This window comes from Passer montanus, unplaced genomic scaffold (assembly GCF_014805655.1).
Source record: "Passer montanus isolate IOZ18808 unplaced genomic scaffold, ASM1480565v1 scaffold21, whole genome shotgun sequence".
Classification (NCBI taxonomy): domain Eukaryota; kingdom Metazoa; phylum Chordata; class Aves; order Passeriformes; family Passeridae; genus Passer; species Passer montanus.
In genome coordinates, this window is record NW_024366703.1 from 10625229 (window position 1) to 10640115 (window position 14887).

The 14887-nt window shown below is 35.9% G+C and overlaps 1 protein-coding gene across 4 annotated transcripts in view; it reads left to right on the forward strand.

Moving 5' to 3' along the window:
• Window positions 1-14887, forward strand: part of VTI1A (vesicle transport through interaction with t-SNAREs 1A) — a 258947-nt gene that overhangs the window by 39672 nt on the left and 204388 nt on the right. For all 4 annotated transcript variants that reach the window (XM_039708805.1, XM_039708806.1, XM_039708803.1 and 1 more), the window contains exon 4: window positions 11086-11163. In XM_039708805.1, coding sequence (XP_039564739.1) covers window positions 11086-11163 — 78 coding nt within the window. The remainder of the gene's footprint in view (window positions 1-11085; window positions 11164-14887) is intronic.

The window sequence follows — 14887 nt, forward strand, 5'->3', positions numbered from 1 at the left end:
GAATTATCAGGTATATACATCTTGTTTTAAGGGGGAAAAAGTATAAGCTGTCACCCAACAATATTCTAAGCTTTTTACATGAGGCCACTAGTTCAGAAATCTTTGAAATCTGTTGTGATCCTGTGATGAAGGTTGTCATTGTCCTGTAGAACCACAGAGCTGCTCATAGTAGCAGTGGACAGTGGTAATGACATTTTAAACTGAGATTATTGCATAAATTTGAGTCTGTCCTTGAATACTCAGGAACCAGAAACTCAGATATGTGCTACACAATGAGATTTGTTTTCCTTTAGTTCCTTATATTCTTTCCACGTTGGTTTTGCATGTCAGGTTCACGAGTTGGTGTTGAAACTATTATGTTTGCCATATGCTATCAAACTTTGTTTGGCTTTGTGTCAGATCATCCGTGTTTGATGCTAACAGCTTTGTTATACCAGAAGTTTCTACACTGTGCCATGCAAGAACAGCTGCTGGGGTGGAGGGACAGATGTTTGGTCAAATGGTACTGGGCCTTTCTTGCACTTCAAAGGAACTGAGCAGAAATATAATATGACTATAGAGTATAGTTCTATTTTTCTAATATGAATAATTTGAATATTTGCCATAGCTTGTTAGGAGATTGGGAAAGCAAATAACTTGTATGAGCTAGAATTGGGAAGTAATTTATTAGGTAATCTTTGTCTTATTCTGGAGTTCACCATGTAAAGATGAGATCCTCAGGATTAAATTCTTATTACCAAAATATGCTCCATGGAAGAGATACTACAACACTCTGTGGTATAAATTAATTGCTTTTGATACTTTAATTGTTAGCTTCTTTGGACTTTCACTCTAGTTTTTTCAAGTGAAAAGTAGGATAACTTTAGAATTTAATCTTTGTCCTAATACTGAGATCTGAACATCTTTCTTTGTGTGCATGAATGCCACTCTTCAATTGCTATTTAAATAAAAGAAGTATTATTTAAGCAGTAACCACCAAGGTTTATAATAAAGTGTGAAGCTCTTAGATGTACCTCAAACTCCCTGAACTGCTGATCAACAGAAACAAGCAGCATTTACTGAAATGAAAATAATTCCATCCTTGCTCTGTTTCTTAAGATTTCCCCTTATTATCCATTAATGGCCACTATAGGAGGCAGTACAAGTTCTGGACTAATTGAAGCTTTGACTGTGATAACAGCCTTTATGCAGTCTTACATCAAGTGAGACTTTCCTTAAGGTTCACACTGCATTGTCTTGACAGTGAAAATCCAGGCAGCTATAAACAAGATCAATAGAAATGTGTAAGCATTGTTGGTGACAACATAGTAACAAGGACAAAACAGTGAATTTTTAGAGTTTGGACATCAGTATTTAGTGTGAAATGAGCTACTGCCAGTATTGGTGTTGCTCATTATTCTTTGTGTGGTATGCTGGTCCACTTGGAGGCAGAATTCCTGACTATGCCACAGGTAACAAGGAAAAAAAAAAGTTAGATGAAGCTTGTCTATCAGAGACACTTTAAATACAAAATATGTGTAAATATCAGTATTTTCTATAAGTGTACTTCCTTTCCCTTACACTGTATTATTAGGCTTAAGACTTGAGCTCTAAAGAAATAAAGTAGGAAATGGATTGGTATGGTTATTTTTCATATAGCTATGTATATTATTTTTTCATCCACTTAGAAATGAATATTTTAACAGTTATTTTCACTGAATGGGGAGACTGAAAAATGGAGAGGCAGTATAAAAAGGAGAAGGACTTTGGGTTGATAAATTAGAGGTAGTGGATTTTCAATAAATTAGAGGTAGTGGATTAGTTACTGACTTTTATCTCAGGTAGTGCAAAGCAAGAACTGTTCATCATCAGCTTGTGATAAAACTAGAAAATGCCATGTCTGAACATCGGGTTAGTATTTTACCATATTAGCTATTGATTTAACACAGCATGAAACAACTGGTGCTGTCCCAGTAGTGCCTGGTGGGGAGCAGTGGAAGTACAGATTTACTCCCCCATCAATCTGCTGCAAACTTCAAAGCCAAATTGTGACCACTTAAGTACTAAAATTACTAAACTCAGACAATTTTTATCTTTTTCAAGCAAGGTAACATGTCTGTCTGCAAGTATATATGTTCTAGAAGGAAAGAAAGGAATCTCAGCTAAACCACGTCAGTGCAAAAATAATAAATTCAGGAAGCATGAACAGCAAGATCCAAAAATTTGTTTTGATAGGGCTATCTTAGACACAAAGTATTTTTCATTTTCCTTTTCATTAATCAATAATTTGAGCTGATGTGCTTGTAGTTCAGAATGTTTGCAGTGAAGTACACAGAATGAGTACCTTTTGGGTGTATTTGTATGCAAACCACCATAATTACACAATGTGTCTATTTAATTCTTTGCATCAAGCATTATTTTATTTTTTATTTAATGGTGAAGTCAGAAATTGTCATATGCTACTCTCATGGAATGGGGTTCTTCACATTGTGGTTAATATTCTTAGGGATTAACTGAAAATTTCTTATTCTGTGTATTATTTTCAGAAATTAAAAAGCATAACGATATATGACTGGAAAGATGCTGCTGAGAGTGTGTTCAGTAAAAAAAAGGACAGTGTCTGAAAATAGATTTTTATGGACTAGAAAGTATTTTTGGGAAGGTTTGCTTAAGTTTCTTTGATTTAAAATAGATCCTATCAGAGTAGCACAAATGGAGGTGAGACAATTCAGCTGCCTTAGAAACATCTCATTCTCCCTGCCCTCATTCTGGATGTCCGAAATGAGATCTGTCTTTACGGTTTCATTTTGGCTTTTACACTTGGAGTTCACAGTGGACAAAATGTATAATTTATTAAGAGAACTGAGCTCTGTAGCAAAATTGTACTTTTAATTGAAAAGCCTGAAAAAATACTATCTTTCCTGGGCTTTGCCTGCTGTTAGAAATCCAGGGAGTGGGAGAGCTGAAAAAGATGATGGTAGTGTTCAAAAATGGCAAGTGGTTCAGCCCATTTACAGGTTTTCATTTACAGTTAGGTACAGAGTGATAAAGGCAATTAAGTAGCAAATAGAGGAAGGAAGTGAAACTAGGATGCTTTTTTCTGGTAAAGGAAGGAGCTGGTGGAATGTACCAGCAGGTGTCTTGTTACTGTTAGCAATGGGAACCTGGGCTCCAGATGGAGATGCTGGCTGAAACAAAGGTATTTTAATGAACATTTAATGTTTTGGTTTATCTAAGATGTTTATCTTCCTTCACCATGAGCTAATTAGTGTGAACTAATTAGTTAGAAAATCTTGAGCCTCCTTAAGATTTTTTTCTCCCTCCTTTAGTGTCTTTGGGAGCACTCTTCAAAAGTTAGCATTCTTATTCAATTTCCTTCCTTGGGGGAAAATGGCTCCATATTTTTATTTTCTCAGTTCATCTGCCTCTTGGTCCAACACACTGGAGTTTATCTTACATCTCCAAGGTTTAGAGGACATTTATGTTAATTACACACTACCACACAGCATAAAGTCTTTGGATTGGAAGACAGTCTGAAGTACACGATCGTGATGTGTAGTTGCTCCTTGTCCTCTAAATAGCATTAGTTGGATAAATGAAGCTGTGTGGTAAAATAGGTTTTAGTAAAAAAGACACAAAACCAAGCTCATAGTTATAAAAGAAACCACTAAAATATATGGCTTAGGTCATTACAGCAAGGAGATGAGTTGAGATGACCAATAAAGATTTCATAAAAGAAACATAAGCTTTGTAGTGTGCTTTTAAACGGCACTAGGAGTTCTCTGTTCCACCATTATCTTTAACAATTTTCCCTAAAAGGTAGTTTTGCAGAGAAACTTGTAATTCTTATATGCATATATTATATTTCAAAGACCTGCTGTAGTTAAACCATTTTCAAAATAAGCTTATTTTTGTAGCCTAGTTCAGCTGGTCTTTAAACTGAAGTTATTCAGATCTCACAGAGAATTCTGTGGAAAAACAGCAGCCTGTGTGATATTAGTGACTGACTTCCAATGCCTCACATGACTTTGAAAATCTGTTTTAGGAGTGAGAGTCTTCTAGGATTTGACATAGTAAATGAATTGTTTTAAGTGATCATATTGATATCCTTAAATATTTCTGCAGGTTAACCTGAACATGAATTCAGGATTAATTTCTCCATCAAGAATACTTGATTTTGGCTGTTCCTATTCTTTGCATACAGATGGGGTTTTTTTGAGGCCACGGTCTGGACATGGCCGTTTTCATTTCAATTGTGAACCTATGCTCTGAATAGCAGAATTTATCCCACTTAGTCCCCCTACACCCAAATTGATTGTCAATGTGTAGATTACTTTGAACCTGCATCAGGCGTGGTCTTTCACCTGAGGTGTCCTTATTATCAAACTGTTGTCTGAGTTGGGAAAAGAGGGTGTTCCCCTCCCCTACCTTGCTCTTGCCTTTTATTCTAGCACTGATGATAGAAATGGCCATAGTGAAAAGGGTCTGCAAGCTGCAAAACCTTTGTCAGCAAATTAGCCAATATATGTGTGCAATATGTATCAAAGCAAAGGCACAACAACCAACTTTTAATTCAACAATCTAAATTATCACACTGGTCTTTGAACATGCACAGGGTGGTTGCAAGGAAGCAAGAGGCTTTTCAGGAAGGTGGATCTGAGAAGGAATGAATTTGTGTGATCTTATGCACAATTTAAAGGAATTTCCACTGACTGAATAGAGAAGTTGGTTAACTCAGCCAGCTAAGTAGATGTGAAAAGATGGGCTTTGTAATGAAAGAAGATAGTTTAATAATGGTCATTTGAAGGAATCCATAGAAGGGGGTTGGATGAAATACTGAAATTAGAGTACTGAAAAGCACATTACAGGAACAGACTGCGAGCTGTGGATAACAGTGGACAGTGGAATAACTGCAAGTCAGCAGTGCAGAGGTCATGCATCACTGTTGGCCTACAGAGATGTTACAGTTAAATTTGCAGATATACCCAGTCTTTCTTCCTGCAGCAGCTGATGCCTGGCACATTTTGAGATTATGGCACATGAGTAAAAAGGCTGGCAAACTGCTGTGCAGAACAGCCTAGCACTAAAGGCACCTTGGAGAAACTAAATTCTGATGAAAGAATAAAATACTGTATATGGAGGGACCAAGGTTTGGAATTAGTATGTGGTAATTCAAACAAGCAAAGATGAGTGGTTATGATAAAAAGAAAAATAAAATTGATTTGCATACCAGGCTAAGGGGAGTTATTACTTTTTATGTTTGGAGAGTACTATTCAAGCTTAAGCAGTGCTCGCCTGAAATTTTCTATGCTTGGATTTATAAGTGTTGTGTTGCATTATATTGGGTTTCTTTAGATGTTCCATAGATTTCCGTAGTGATCATAGTGAATATTTGAGCATTCTCTAAAAAACAGAATGAGGCAGAGGTCAGTTCCAACCTTTTGAATTTTGCAAAATCTTTCCATTTCTGGGTTATTAAGTTTAGAAGTTTGAGTTCAGGTAAATAGAAGCTGCTTTGCCAAATAGAACTGTCTTTTTCACAATAGGAATCATCCTCTGTTACTCCATAAATCCACAAACAAAGTGAATTTCCGGTCTCTCTCAGGTCACTTGTTTCCTTCCCTACCCACAGCAGGTGCAATATACCAGTTTGAGCATCTGCCTTGTTGGTGACATACATGATCCACTGGTCATGAGTTTGAGGTGAAAGCAGTTTTGTGGGCAGAAGCTGCATTTTTCACCATCGACATAACAAAATGTGTTGTGTCCTCATGGGGGTTTGTTGACCTTCCTCCCTGCCCTCACCCTATAATGAAACTAAAACTGTGTTTGATGAGCATTATTGAAAAGAAGATTTATGGACCTGTGACATCTATTTAAGATGGATGATAGTATCTCTGCATTAATTTCACATTAGCACTTGAAGTCTGATTTCTCTGTGCTGTTGCAGGAAGCTGCTGACATTTGGCAGAGTGGCAGAACACGGGGTTTGAGTTGTTTCTCTTTCGGAGTTGCCTGCAGCCTCCTCTCTGCGTGTGCAGGGAGGGAGGCAGCACTGGGGGTGGCTGACACATTGACTTTTGCCAGCTGACATGTACTGTTACATTGATTCTTTCAATCAGAAGTTTGAGTGGATATGTGGAATAGTTTTTATTTACTTTTGGACAGGAATGTATTCATTTGGGTTTTTTTCCCGGTTTTCTTAAGGAAATACTTGGAAGTCCTGCATTGCATCAGGTTGTATATTAGCACAATTTTCCTGCTTCGTGCACCCAATTGCTGAAAAGTCAGCTACTCAGGAACAGGAAATCCTTTTGGAATTGCAGTCTGAAGCATCTAGTCTGTTGTTCCTTGATCCCCTTTACAGAGAAATATAGTTTTGAAAATGAAAATTAAGTGTAAGTTTTGAAAAGCATAGTTTGAACACAATTTTTCAAATTTAAGGGAAATTACAATATCTCTTGTTTACTAAGAAGTCAGTTTGGGTTTCTGTTTCAATGTAAGCTTTAAGATTGTTAAATTGGGCCAGTTTTCCTCTAAATTTGTTCAACTGTATCTTTTCCATTTGTGCTCAGCAAAAAATACTTAAATACCTATTCCAAAAGGCAGAGATGAAAGAGTATGTTCTGCAGTATTTAGCTGTCCATTTGGGTATCAGATCACTTTTTGCACTTTGCTTTTAGCAAATGGCAGAAGTGACTACTGTCAAGGAACACAAAATCTGATATATTCCCACAAATTATTTCTGGTTATGTTAATCTCAAGTATTTATTTACATTTAGAGCAGGGCCAAGCTGAAACAGGTGCCTGGAGATTTTAAAAAACATTTATATATGCTTGGAAATTCTAATAGATTTTGTATGAAAACAGATGTTTGTGGATAAATAAGCCTTTTTGTTGTTTACACATATTCCACCAGAAAAATCTGTCTAATCTGTTCTTAAAACATTGAGCCTGAAAAATTGAAAGGTTGGGATAAAAGGATCTGTTCAGTCTTTTGTCTGAAATGCACCTACATTGGCTCATCTGTTTGGGGGCTGCTTGGCATTTAGGAGGGGAAAAACTATTCTTAGTTCATGTATGAAAATGTACAATACTTTATTTCAATTATTTGGCTGATTGCTGGAAGTACATTGGAGTGAGGGGGCACTGGCTAGTTCTGGCCTTCACTAATGGGAACATTTCAGAATGTGGATGGTAATTAAAGTATAGAATGCGTAAAATTAGGCCAAAATTGAATAGAAATGAATAAGTATGTGTTCTGTTGTGCAGATGTTGGAAATAGATTATTTTGGATACCTCTTTCTATCTACATCTTATTTGGTTACCGTGTAAAATTCGGTCATACACCATGTAGATTGTTTCTCTTCCCATTACCTTCTCTGTTTTTATGTTGTGATGTATCTGTATAGGTAGTAATTTAGCAAAATATCCTGTCTGCCAGGTGTGGGAACTAGCTGATTGTATTGTAATACCAGATCATTACTTAATTCATATGCAACCTAGGCTAGCACATGGAAAGCATTATAAATCTATTTACAGTGTGGCTGGTCTGATGATAACATTGTATTAAATTCCCAGGTGAGGCAATTTAAGCAATTGCTTTGCCATGTGTAGGCCATGGAAATTAACTTCTCATATGCTTTAGTAATAGAAGAACTTCATTGGTATGCTCAGATTAGTGGTACAGCAGAATTCTTACAGTCTGGTTACGTGTACCCTGCTTCACATGTAGAATCATACAGGGGGGTGGTACTGCAGATCACAGATCTTAATTAGTTTAAGCTGAGTTAATTCATTTCAATTCTAATTTAGCTGGGCTTGCCTATGAACACATTCAGTTCTTTTGGGAAATGTTAAGGCTTGGGTCAAGTAGACAGATTGTTTAAAGCCAAATTGCCAGACAGAACTGAGCAAGTGTATCTGTTTGAACAGGGCTTTAAGGAAATCACCCAATCAGTATGCAAAAATCCTGTTCATAAACCAAGAGAGATCTGCCTGGAATCAGAAATTCTTCCTTGTCTGTCAGAAGGTCTGGGTACTGTAGTACATTTAAAACAGCCCCTGAAACTTTCTGAGTGCTGAAGTTCTTGTAGAAAGTAGCTTAACCCTTTTGTGTCCCTGTGTTTGGGCACATGCTATGCTCAACTGCAAACATATTCACTGAGCAAAACCACTTGTGTGCTTAGACTTTTTGTCTAGGTATACACAAGAAAATATAAAATACAAGGAAAACTTCTATATGTGACAGAGCTTTGCAGACAAAAAACTGCACATAGAACCTCTTAAACCTATATTGAGCTGCCCAGAAATGCCTTGGATTACAAACTCTGTAAAGCTTCTGTCTTTTCTAGAAACATACATATAAAGTACCAGTAGACAGTGGTAACTGACAACTAAGACTAAAAATGTTGACAATTTCTTGATTTGCCTGGTTAGCTTATGTATAGAAGTCATTAACTATTTATAAAATGCATTATGAATTGGGTTCCTTCAAAATGTAGCAGTGTGTGTGACATTTCCAGCTCAAACTATCATTCTTGCATTTGGCTAAAGTATATATTTATAAACAGCTGATGGTTATGAAATAAAAAATAATAATAAAAAACGTAATTATTGAGTTCAGACAAGCTGAACTAATCTTGATAGCCAAATTTAAAAATGTTAACCAATAATACTTTAATAAAAATAAAAATAGTATTTCAAGATATTGATATTTTGGACAAATCCTGAAAGAATAAATGAACACTTTAGTTCAAAGATCTTTCCTTTTATATTATTGATTCATTTGGTAGTGAAACTGTGATCAAAAGTAGTATCAAGTTATTTATTGATTATGGCAAAGAGTTCTACCTAATTGTAGCCAAAGCCTTATTTCTTTTAATAAAATTTCTGATTTTCAGATCATGACAGATTATTACAATAAAAGAACCATCATACAAATATATTTATTGAGTTCATTGGCAATGGTAAATAAAGGATTATAAAGGGCCTCTAAAAATTGCATTGCTATTAACATTTGTTTCTTTCCCGTGAAGTATATTCTTTTTCCTTTCTCCTATGCAGGCTCTTAAGAAAAAGAATAACATCCAGTTATATCTTTCAAATAAATGATGTGTAATCAAGGACCATTTCAGTCCCTACATATTATTAGGAAGCTTGTTCACTAGAGAACAAGCTCATGAAGCATCATGCTCCTCATCTCAGTCTAATAATGATAAATACATTCAACACTGACAGGATCAATGGGGCTGAGTCATTTTGTGAAATTGGGAGAAACTGTACAGTTGAACTACTAGACCTCAAATGAGGTCCTAAGATTGAATCTTAATCAGAAAAGATGATTAGATATTTATTGGTATATATTTGTAATTTCCTTCCTTGTTTGATGTGTATCAAATGAAAATAGGAAAATAATGTAATTGAGCAATCTATGCCAATTTGTTGGCTTTTTGGTGAGAAAAGAGCAAAACAAAACCTATCTCCATATGATATTCTTGCATACTGTGGAGTGTTTTAGTCCCCCATAGTGATGAAATGAATAATTTAAACAGGCAGCTCTGATACCACAGCCTGTTTAAAGGTTCTCATTTCCTTTAATGCTGTAGACTACTTTAGCTTGGTTAGTGTGAAACTGTGACAGCTGAGATCTCCAAAAGATTTGGCACAATTCACCTCTTGCCGTGGGTCCGTGGTCCAGGGCTTTGTCCTTCCTACTTTCACTTGCCATCAGATCCTAAATGTATCACAAATGTGTAAACATTATAACAATCTTGTTGGTAATAAGGGGGAGCTGCACAGCATCAAGAGCTAAAATGTTTTGCTCTGAGGTGACCCATACAAGGCTTATTTTGCTGCTGGCTCCCTTGCACAAAGGGTGACCCACTTCCAAACCTCTGTTACTAAGGTGATGAATTTCCCTGTGCTCAGTATAATTTCTAGCATTCTTTTCTTGTGCTTCAGTCCCAAGTACCAGTTTTGGCATGATGGCCCAAGCAGGGAAGATTTGAAGAGGGATTAATTTTTTCTGAGTTCCTAGTGGTAGTCACTATCATGGCAGGGTGTGAGGGGAGACCCCATCAATAAAGCAAGGCCCTACAGCTTAGTTTTTGTTACTCTTGGGTTTCTTCCTCTGATGAGCTGTAAAAATTACCATAACTACTCTGAAAAAAAAAATAAATTAGACAATATGTTCAAAATTCAATCCCTCCTTTAATGGTAAGTGTGGGAATATTAACTGAGTAATAGCCTGTTATTTGGCTAACAGAGAAATTGAAAGCTGGTCTTGTCATTGTGGCCTTCCCTATTGCTCCGTCGAATCCTATGCTACCTTGCTAATCATCATACATTTGCTTTCCAGTGCTTGGCACTTGATCTAGTTTAGAGTCAACATAATTATCAGTTCAAGAGCAAATCTGGTGCTCATAAGCTGTGAATTTACTTAATATCCTGTCTGTCATAACAATCCCATGGATGACTGCATCAGGTTTTTTGTGTTTCCATGAACTGCTGAAGATCAGTGTTTCCTTCTGGTGTTATTTTCTCTCCTTTCTTTCACCCTTTAATTTCTGATCCTTTCCCAGCAGCTTTAGCAGCATAGAAAATGCTTGTTAATTTTCCACATCTTTAAATTGAATCAGATACATCACATGTGTTTTGTTCAGCTTTGGTTTTTGGATTTTTTAGATGGGAAAAGCTCAGTCTTCCTTTCCTGTCCAGAGGCATTGCTGCCATTGCTGTTACATTGCATTCTTTGACCTGCTAGCAAGTGTTCTTCAGAAAAATACATTTGGTTCCTGCACTGGCATTTTTTCAATGCTTCTGCTGTTAGTATATATTGCCTCACATGTTATATATCTCGAGCTTCACAGAAGCTGCTTTCATTGCTGCAATGTTGAGGGTGTGACTGTCTTAGAAATACTATAGTTTTGCCATGCAGATTTGTTAAGGTACAGCAGTTGAAGAACTTTGTAATAACTTTCACTTGCAGATTTTTTTAATCAAATAGGTATCCATTAGGGGGCTCTCGAGGTTTAAGATGATCAGCCTTGATACCAATGGCTTCGGAGCTTTACTTCCTAACCCTTTTTTCTTTTTGTTTTACAGAAAAGGTCACGAATCGCCTACAGTGATGAGGTGCGGAATGAACTCCTGGGGGATGACGGGAATTCCTCAGAGAACCAGGTAGGATGCTAATCAAGAAGCCCTAGTGGGTGGCTGGAGGGTGAAGGAGGTCACTGGCACACTGGGCTTCTCAAGCTGCTCCTTAACAGCATTAGCAACAACTCATGTGGAAGTGATACTGTTTAATGCAAAGCTGGGGTCTTAATCAACTTCAAAATGTTTCTTGGAGATCTTACATTTAACCCTTTAACTTGTGATCACTGTCTGCTATCTCAAAAAAAAATCTTTTCTTCTCTTTTCTTTATTATTTAGTACTTAAGAAATAACTTGAAACACGCTGTTTGCCGACAAAGCCAAGGTCTTCACCTCAAACACATGTAAAAGGAATAAAAAAGTACATAATGCAGCTTTGATAATAATGCAGTATAATTAAATCAACACTGGCAGGCAAAACAAATGAAAGTGCGCTCTCAGAATTAGGCAGTATCCCACTCAGTTTCCTTGTGTGATTCCTTCTTTAACCAGATTTTCTCTCCTTGTACCAAAAACACAAGTTGTACTAATAAGAGCGTGCTTTCATAATGCATGTTGTACTAGGATGCAGAGTGCTATCCACCTCTTTTAATGAATGAAAGCTTGATAATCCTGAGGCGTTTTTAAAATCTTGTACCCGTATTGTTGTTCTGCATACTACAGTGTGAGGATCCTGAGACTACTGAAAACTGTGATGGCAGTGCTTTATTCAGGAGACTTCGATCCACCTGTTAATATTTCTTTTTGGGATGAAACTTTTTTGACACTCTGACTGAAAGGAGAATATTTCTTTTCTTTCTAAAATTTATGTTATCATAGTCTTGTATTTTTGAGTTAGAAGTTAGCTGAAAGTTTTCCTACTGATGATATTTTCTCTTCTAATCAGATAGAATCAAAGTTATTTTGCTAATGAAAGAAATATAGTTCAAATATTTACTTGATACATGTGCTATTAAATAAGAAAATGAATCAGAACAGTGTTCTGAAATTTTTTGTATCTTCTGTGCTTAGCAGAGGCTCAGCTCAGAAAGAATAAAGACTTGGACACTTACCTTGTACAAGGACTTTCAAAACACAGACCCCATAACCACAATCTTATAGAGTATTTTAAACATGTTCAGTAAATTTTAAACTCTGTAATAGACTTTAATTCATACATGAATGAAATTAGACACAGGATATCTTATCTGAAGACATAAGACTGGAGTATAGCAGCTCTGGTATATATGTGAAGACTCAAATTGAAGGACTATAATCTTCATATTTGTATATGATAGAAAGGGGAGATTCCAAAATTTGAGTAAAACAAAGAGGGGATTTTATACCTAAAGAATCAATTCATGGAGAACATTATTTTTGGGAGAAGAGTTTCACAGTCTGTATGTCATGATTGTAAATGAAGTCCTGTGAAACTGTTAAGGTTCTCATTTTATTTCTCTTAAGGTGCTGCTACTTTTACATTTCAAGAAAAAAAATGTGTGAATTCAGACATAAAAGGGCAATTGTGATAAGAAGCTTTACTTATAACAGAATATCTTATGTGTAGGGATAAGATAAAATATTTTATTTTCACATTTTAAAGAATGTTTAAATAACTGGTTCATGTGAGCACTTGCTGTGACTGATGATCTTCTTTCCAAACTTGGTGAAAGAGATATGTTCTCATCTCAAGGACCTAAATGATACCTTCAACCATTTGTGAGCTTTGGGCTTTTAATTCCAAATGACCGCTATTTAAATGGAAGAAAAATTTGTCTGCTGAAGGACTCTTGTATAGGCTTTTAGGTAATCAAATTCCTTTTCTATAGCCCAACTTGAAATAATTACTTCTGTACCTTTTAAAGTTGTTCATTCCCTTCTTGAAAAATATAATGAAATAGCACCATAAAGGAGTCATGTAATTTCTTTTAAATATGTGAGTGCCAGGATTTTTAAAATGCATTCTTTATTGTGTTGTTTCAATAATAAATATCACATTCTCTTTTTCTTACTAAGTATTTTTATTTATACCTTTACTTATATACATGTAGATATGGGTGCAAGCAGTTAGTGCAAAAACTTCAGCTGGTATTGAGCTTATTAGAATATGCAGCTTTCAAAATCAGATGTAGGTTTGGGTCTTTACCAGACACTGAGCATGAGATATTGTCATGTTTAACTCAGTAACCCCAGGTTTAATATGCTTCCTTTCACTCCTATACATTATTATATCAGTAGAAAACTTGGAGTAAATGATGAAAGGATGCTCAGGTATAACTTAAAGCCATGTAAAATATTTGAAGATGTTTCAAATGCTTGTTTTTGTTTTGTCTCATGGAAATAAATATAGGTACATGGACTGATCCTCACCCTAATATGATAGTATTTTTACTTCTCAGTCAGTTTGGATTAGGTTAAATTAGTTTAACTGAAATATGGTGGGTTTGTTTTCCCCAATTCAGTCACCAGCTGTGAAAGGGGAGAGAAAGGATTCTTTTTCTGACAGAGGAGGTGTTTAAAAAGACTTGCCAGCTCAGAATTGCTCAGACCACAAAAACTGGTAAAATCTGCCAATAGAAATATTGAATACCTGGGTAGTCAGGGTTGTTACCCAGAGGCAGACAAGAGATATGAGTTGTTGGTCTTTGTCATTGTGATGAACATTTGCATGATGTTTTAGGTGGAGAGAGAAGACAAAAGGAACTTAATGGTTGCTGGCTAGTATGACCATATTAAAAAGCTATAAATAAAACAGATCACTTTTGGAAAACTAAATTATTTAGATCTTTTCCTCATTCACTTTCTCTTTTTTGGGTTGCATTTCAAAGGTATGATTACAGCAAACCACAGCCAAGTTATAACCTGTAATGAATAGAATGGTAGGTATAAGTTTCCAGTTGCTTTCTCAGGAAGAAAAGTTGAAGTACAAAGAACAGATTGAAGAATAGGTAATGGTGATTTTTTTTGTCTTCATTTTCCCAACATGTCTCCCAGAAGTAGCAGCCATTGTGTCTAGATGACGCTCCAAGAACTGAACTTGGAATACAGTTCCCTTCTAATGGTTATACCAAAATTTAACTGCTTTTACCAGATAGAGCTTATAGGCATTTCCTGTAAGTTAAGAATATATAATTCTGCTATTGAAAGTTTCTTTTGAAATAAGTGCAGCTTGTTTTCATGACACAGATAGTGATATAGAGTGCTCTTAATGATCCTAGAGTTCAGTGAAGTCATTGCTTAACATATGTTAATTTCTTCTTAATTTTGAATCATGTGAATGTAGTCAGATGAGGCACTCAGAGGATGAAAATCAAGAAATGTCCCTTCTTGCATCAAAAAACAAGTCCCATCTTATAAACCCAATCCCAAAAAAACTACTGTGTGCGTTGGGTTATTATTTATTTTCCAAGAGTCGTCTTAAACAGGCTCTTGCTTTCAAGTCTTGTTTGTCATCCTGACCACCAACATTTAGCAAATCCCTTCAAAGTGTTGCATTTTTCAGTGCAGGGATACACCACCTAAATTTGTAGCTTCGCTTGAATAATAATAGAACTGTTTTATGTAGCAAGTCATATGTTTTTGAGGAAGTATATGTTGGGTTAAATCAGAAATTTCTCTCAACTGAAATTATGTGAAGTTCAGTATTATCAACTTTTTTGAGGTGCAACAGTGTCCCTTTCTCTTTTGCAGCTATGTTCATTAGTAAGTTTAAATAAATTCACATTAGGTTAAACTGCATATCCGTATACCCATACATTCTATACGTGATTCA